The sequence below is a fragment of the Orbicella faveolata genome, unplaced genomic scaffold, assembly GCF_042242905.1.
Source record: "Orbicella faveolata isolate gen_17 unplaced genomic scaffold, um_ofav_v1 contig_47, whole genome shotgun sequence".
Taxonomy (NCBI): Eukaryota; Metazoa; Cnidaria; class Anthozoa; order Scleractinia; family Merulinidae; genus Orbicella; species Orbicella faveolata.
The window spans coordinates 21,971,830-21,978,942 of NW_028301577.1; the positions used below are offsets into that span (position 1 = coordinate 21,971,830).

General features: G+C 38.6%; 1 protein-coding gene and 1 long non-coding RNA gene across 2 annotated transcripts; one reads left to right on the plus strand and one right to left on the minus strand.

Moving 5' to 3' along the window:
- Positions 1-34: 34 nt before the first annotated feature.
- On the plus strand, positions 35-6,447 carry LOC149097645 (protein CREG1-like). The gene is made up of 5 exons (XM_089279502.1): positions 35-343; positions 2,032-2,310; positions 3,029-3,312; positions 4,484-4,574; positions 4,839-6,447. The coding sequence occupies exons 1-5, from the start codon at positions 136-138 to the stop codon at positions 4,940-4,942; spliced, it is 966 nt and encodes a 321-aa protein (XP_089135628.1). The 5' UTR covers positions 35-135; the 3' UTR covers positions 4,943-6,447.
- Positions 2,980-6,583, minus strand: LOC149097646 (uncharacterized). Its single transcript, XR_016204149.1, has 2 exons — positions 6,444-6,583; positions 2,980-3,181 (listed from the first exon to the last, which is right to left on the minus strand). It is a non-coding gene; the product is annotated as an uncharacterized LOC149097646 (long non-coding RNA).
- Between the last annotated feature and the right edge of the window lie 530 nt (positions 6,584-7,113).

The following is a 7,113-nucleotide window of genomic DNA, read 5'->3' on the forward strand; positions in this document are numbered from 1 at the left end:
AAACGATTTTACAGTCAAAATAATAAGAGGAGGAAGAGGAGGCGGAGGAAGGCTTACAAGTCACGCTCACTAATCGAAGAGGACGTTTCGTTTCCGGAATACAAAGCTCACCTCTGGGCGATTTTTAATTTTGTGATGGGTTCGCCTGAAGATAAGGTTAAACTCTTTGACGACGACCCCAAAACTCCTCCTCCAACTACTGTTGTGGACGAAAATGAGGAAGATGCCAATTTTTGTCAATTAACGTGCGTGTCTCTGACGTTCCTTGTTATATTTGGTGTCTTTTTTGCGCTGGTTGTCTTTCCCAGTCCTCACCAGGATAAAGACTCGTACAATGAACAAGGTTTGTTTGTATCTCAAAATTCGTTCTTCTCGTTTCATCTCCCTTTAACAGCTCATACTTAAGCTTAATTGTGGGGTTAGTATTGAGCTGAGAAAGTTTGTTGACATAAACTCCCCCCCTGTTTTTGTACTCCTGGTTGTCTGGAATCCTTTTGTTTCGCTTTCACGTTTCTCCTCAAACATTTATCTGTTGCCTTTTTTAAAAGCCAATGTTCAGAAACTTAGCTGCATGCTAAAAATTTAAAGTTCCTGATGTTATCATCTGTTCGTGGGTGTTAAAAAGCCTTTTGATAAATATTGCTCTAATATGATGCTGGTAAGATGACTCTTCCAACATTTAATTGCTCCATTAACCAAAATCGAAGTAAGTATATGTTATATCCATAAGCAGACTATTTGAGGTAAGAACTTCTTCATTCAGCTGAACTTTCGAGCACAGATGGTCAGAGGCTATGTCGGTCATGTCAAAGGTAGATATTTATCACCTTAATATTTGATAGTTCATCAGGGCTTAAAATATGGAGTTTAATCAACCATATTGGAGCTAGCAAATACTAACATCAGTTGAAAAATGAACATACATGCTAAAAAGGATCTTGCAAATATTTATTTTATTTATATCCATTCAACAGGCCACTTACTTCCTATTTGCCTCTTGCCAGCGTGTCAAAATGAGTCTCCAAGCGAGACAATTCATACACACGTATGAAAATGTTTCACCTACATGAGTGTTCATTTGCATATGAATCTAACTCATTTTTAAACAAAATGTTTTGCATGATGACTTGTCTTGATAAAGCTTGGCAAAAGGGTAGTTGGAAACTATGGCTTATTTGTCATTCAGTGTCAGTCATCTTACAGCAAACACTTATAAACACGACATTTATGTTCAGGTAGAAATGTAGTAAAACTGGTAACTCATTGTCGACACAAGTAAGAATTGCATCATTCTTTAGATATTGTTTGTGATCCATATCCCAGGGGGGTGGGAACTCCCATTGAAAAAGGATCGGGCTGCTCGCTGTACCTTTTAGGGGTTAAAAAAGAGGTTTTGGTACCTCTTAGCGTGTTCAGTCTTAAAAGCTCCACAGTGAGAGCATTTGCAGTACCTTTTAGGGTATTGAGCCAAAATAATTTGTCAGAAGATAAAGTTTTGTTTGAGAATTGGTACCTCTAGGAGGCTCCTGGTACCTCTTAGAGGTGAAAAATAATTAAAGCTGCGCCCACAAAGTAGGATCTTGGTACCTTGGTACCCCTGTTCTTTTTATATGGGAGTCCCCCCTGGATCCATATATTAACCTCACTACATTATTCAGGGCCTGTTTACACAACCCTTGGTTGGTTTCTAACTGAAGTTGAATTATTGCAACAGGTACCCCTCTTCAGTCAATATTTTTTAGGTTTTTGTTTCTTCATTTTCCCAATTTTCAGTTTTCAAAACTCTTGTGGTAATGCTACTATGGGAATAACAGTACTCATCATTGGAGTAAGTGAACTTGAAAAATTCACCAAAAAATGTACAATCTATACTTGAGAAAAAAGACTAAGGCTTGCCTCATGTGAGTAGTCGAGTGCTTATTTCTATCCCTGTTACAATAAGACAACTAAAGATGATATTGCTCAGCAAACAATCAAGTGTTAAAGGTAGCAATGGCTTATATATACTCAGTATTTACATTATTCCTGAAGGGTACAAAGCCCACTTTCATAAACTTAAGCCTGGAGAAGACTTTGAAGATTATGGAGAAATGCATGATTCTTGGATGGAAGAAGAGCGCCGCCACATGAAGATGTTTCCAGAGTTTAGATCCTGGTCTAAGCCTGCATATCCCACACGTCGGACACACTCTAATCCCACACGCCAAACACACACTGATTCCACAGACAAGACACACACTAGTCCCACAGACAAGACACACCCTACGAAGACATATGACCCCCCACCCAGATTTGAAAAGGCAAAAACAGGTGAGAATTGTACAAAACATTTTTTTTTAACTGCATGTGGTTTTTTGACCAAGCATGAGGACATTTGAATGGCTGGATTTTGACCAAAATCTTTTTTTTATGTGTAACCAGTAACACTTCAGGTTCATAAATACTGTATGCAATTAATAATTGAGTCCAATATCCAGTCATCTAGACTGTACAGACTTGGTCAAAAAAAGGATCTATTATATGACATACAGGAACCTATTCTCCTGTGAGATAAAGTAGGCAATCCCAAGCAGGCAAGATGGCCCCCATTGTGTCTACTTAAGTAACCAATCAAAGCACAGGATTTGGTTCAGCCTGCCTACTAGAAGAGCTAGCCATCTAATAATATCCAATTACAGTCGGTAAAAGAGCTGAAGTGCCTAGGCACTTATAAGGTTCTATTCTGGATAAAACATTTCTTTGTTTGAGCTTACTTGATCATTGAGGCAGGTAACACTTGCAGTGTCTCCCTCAACCCAAGAGGACAGTTATTTGATGGGTACTGGTAGCTTGCTACTATGACAACATGATAAAGTGATGGAAATAGCAGTGGACTTGAATGAAAAGTGGAGGGGAGGGGCTAAACAATACTTTTTGTCACAGTCTTCATTCTCTGAAACATTAGTGAAGCACTGGCTTGCAAAGAAATGTAACCTAAAATGACAGTTGGAAAGAAAATCTTATTCGTAGTTTAATTCTCAATCCACAGCAAGATACATTGTGCACAATTCTGACTGGGGATCCATATCAACTATCTCTGCATCAATGGATGGGGCACCTTTTGGAATGGCGGCTTCATTCAGTGACGGTACTGTCACTAATAGCACAGGAGTACCATACTTCTACCTGACAAAAGATGACCCTGTGGTTAAAAACATAGAGTTAAATGCAATGTCCAGCCTAGCACTGTCAGAAGCACAGAGTGGATATTGCAAAGAACATGACTGGGATCCTGAAGAACCTCTGTGCTCAAGAGTCACTGTCATTGGAAAGGTATGTCATTTCAGAAGTTTCACATTTCAAGTCAAGATGTATTTAATTTATTACATGGCATGGTAGTTTCTAGGTAAACCCAATCCATTCTGATTACTTCCTTCTTGGTCAGGATTTTGCCATACTGACCCATTTCCGTGGAAATGGTCATAACCCATATATTTTAATAAAATGCCATATAATAAACTACTTACTAACCTAGCTTGCTCGTGCTGTACTGGGCAATATTGACCCTTGGTCATTTTTGTGTGGACCTTATTGTGCTCAGTCCCTACTCCCACAACCTCAGGCAAGTATTCTCAGTACGCCCCTCTTGTTAATTTAGTAAGAGGTTATTGTTAAATAGCTGGCGTTTTTCCCGCTACAGCGTGCCCATTCATTGGCTAATTCATGATCACATGACATCTAACAATGAAACTGTTTCCCTCCAAATGCGATGAGCCGGCAACATTGCAAAAACTATGACATTAAACAGTAAACAGTTCAATGTTACCTGTGAAATGTTGACCACTATTGCACATCATTTTCTCAATGAAGGGATTATTTGTTTTCTACCTGTTTGACCCATTTGTTTTGCTATATAACAAATCACTTAATGACTGGTCCCTTGGGAAATAGTGAATTTTGTTTCCACAAATCTCAATGTTTCCTGAGACGAATTGAGATTCTCAGGAAACAAAATTCACTGTTCCCCCTCGGGACCAGTCATTAAGTGTTAAATATTGACCACCATCGTAGCATGCAACGTGTTTATAGACCTATGTAACTTATTACTTTGCTCGCATTGCAGGCCTATTATAATAGTCATGCAATAATTGACTAACACAAAATGGTTATTGACCAAGCTTGATGTTAAGATGGTGTGTTTTTATGTATTCATGGGCATATCAGAACTCAAGTGACAAGTACTAGTCAAGTAATTCATTGACAGAGATAGCAGAAGAAATGGACATTTTTGGCAAAGATACACAGCCATTTTGAATTCTGTTTCAAATAGCTGTTATGGGATGCTCCAGGGCAAATTAGTATGTATTTGTCCCCTAAACATCCCACAATAGCTTTTTACAACAATACAATTCAAAATAACTGCCGGATCGCCTAAAAGGTCTGCATCTGTGATCAAATTCATTTATTCTCAAAGAGTACTTTTGACTCTTCGCAATTTCTTCAGCTTGTTCATGTGGGCCCTGATGAGGAAAAGTTTGCTCAAAATGCTTTGTTCTCAAGACACCCCGTGATGAAAACATGGCCTAAAGATCATGGTGAGTTCCCAAACTATGTAGATTCTAAATCCAACGGATTGATATATAACGCCATTTTATAATGTACACTCTCATTGCCCCATTGTCATATAATAATATGGCAATGGGGCAACGAGATAATGCAAGACTGCTTTCACAGACTATGGTAATTTGATCCTGTATGTCACTGTTTCAAATATGCCTTTTTGTGTGACAATGCTCTGCAGCTGTTGCTTCTCAGAATTTATGCTAGCAGGAAGTTTAACTTTTTTTTTTATCCTTTAGGTTGGCAGACATTGAAGCTTGAAATCACTCATGTTTGGCTGTTGGACTTTTATGGTCCTGCCACCATGGTGCCTGTAAAAGATTACTTCAATGTCAAGTTGTAAGACAGATTTGCTGCTGAATTGTGGCCATCTTAACTATTTTCAAGCTTATCACATGTAATAAAAATGTTCATCTTGTTTAACAAAAAAAAAATCTTTGTCATAAGAGGTAGTTGATACAGGTAGAACAAAAATACTTTTTTCTGCTCACGTTCTTTATACAAGTTTGTGGCCTTCACCTGCGGCACGGTCCATTACCTGCCAGTAATGGTCATTAAAGTGAACACAAATAATATTTCCCCAATCTTAAGCTGGTATTTTCTGCCACTGTCCACTGTCTGTCATCTTGGAGGACCTCTCCAGAAACACAATGTAATTCTCCGTTGGAAAAAACGATGGCAGCAGTACATTTTACCACAATACCATGCAAGCCGTACACAGCCCATAAAGTACAAGGAAAGCCATATTTTTGCAATTTATTTGTCCCTGTGTTAATGACATTGTGTATGTTGGGTTTGAAGGTCTTAGAACTTTTCTGTATGTTTTTATGAGCATTGTTTAAGTTTTTGTGTGCTAAGAATTATGGGTAAATGTACTTCAATTATCAGTTTGGTAAGGCGCAACGAAATGTTGGTGACCAGGTTTTAGTGTTTACCGGTAACGTGGGTTGTTGTCAAGGGCATCTGGCTTCGTTTCCAATGGCCACTCGACAGCCAGATGTCATCGGCAGCAAAGTGCGCAAAATTGCAAGCGACGATATTGTTACCATTGGAAACAAGGAAAGTTGCCCATGGCAACACCGTAATTTTAAGTCTGAAACTTCATCACCAAAGCTCTATCCTGTCTTACTCAACTGATAGTCGTAGTATCAGTCTCCATCGTTTTTCCTATGGAAGATTGCAATGGGTTTAAAAATCATGTCTGTGGTTGTGAGTTGTAGATTTGGATTCATTTTTGTTTCTTTTTTCAGTGGTCATAGAGTTTTGTCATGATTGACAGCAGCAAGAAACGTAACTTGTTAGCTGGATTTTTGACTTCACAGTTCACATTATTATGAAGAGTACATTAAAATACATTGAATAACTTGATGTTTTGAATTAATTTGATAATTTGAATAGAAATTGTAGAGAGGATAGAGTACCAAGACAGTGGTCATGAACTATTCCCATTTCTTTTAAAGTGAGGACGATAATACAGAAAAGGTCAAAAAGATGTTATGCTACAAATACGTTGCTTTATAAAAAAATTTATACTCAAAGTACATTGCTAAGAAGTAGACTTTTTAAGCAATTTAAGCTTTAATTATATTAGAGCTTTACAATTTATGGACGTTTTGTAGAGAGGATAGAGTATCATGACAGTGATCATGAACTATTCTCATTTCTTTTAAAGTGCGGACAATAATACAGAATAACGTAAAATTGCCTGAATTTCGATTAGCCGAACTGCATTGCCTCCAATGCACACTCTTTCGGCTACGGTAGTTACGTAATCTTTTCTCTCACACAGCCACAATAAACACAACAGTTGAGGCGTAAGAATTTGAATAAAAAAAATAGCTTACCTTGTCTTAGTTGTTTACTTCTTTGTTCTCTGTGATTACCGCGGCGATTTATAGCTACTTATGTGGCTTTTACGACTGAATGCAATGGAGGAAAATATTTCTAAGAGAGGTACCGGTACATTGTACGTGCTGTAACGGAAGTGCTAAAGGCTGTGATGCATTATGGATGGAAAATCGTCGGGACGTTTCGTGAAGGCTTACGCGACCAGTTATCCGAAGCTCATGATAAGATGATCTTCATGTAACGGCACAAAGTGTATCAGAAAATTCTGGTTGGTTCCCTGTGTGGTCGGAACGGACCGCTCCGACCTGGCCCTAGAGAGGTTTTCTTTCTTCTCTCTGCTACTGACTGCGAAAAAGAAACCTCTGGAACCAGGGTAATGGACCGTTGACAAAAGATAACTTTTTTCCATTCATATTTAGCGGACAACGGTTAAACTTTCACAAAAACGACCTGAAAAACGTATCTGGTCGTATTTAGCGCGCGAGTTTACCGAGAATGAATCGCGGGGACGCATGAACTCATCAGCACAGTTTTGAAACATTCAACTGATTCAAAAAGCTTGTTCGGTCCGTAGTTAGGAATACTGGTCACGTTCTTTATACAAGTTTGTGGCCTTCACCTGCGGCACGGTCCATTACCTGCCAGTAATGGTCATTAAAGTGAACG

Excerpts from the sequence above, each read along its gene's own strand:
- LOC149097645 (XM_089279502.1), top strand. The coding sequence starts at position 136 with ATGGGTTCGCCTGAAGATAAGGTTAAACTCTTTGACGACGACCCCAAA. Across the intron at positions 344-2,031 it reads AGACTCGTACAATGAACAAG|GGTACAAAGCCCACTTTCAT; the intron begins GTTTGTTTGTAT and ends TTATTCCTGAAG. Across the intron at positions 2,311-3,028 it reads ATTTGAAAAGGCAAAAACAG|CAAGATACATTGTGCACAAT; the intron begins GTGAGAATTGTA and ends CTCAATCCACAG.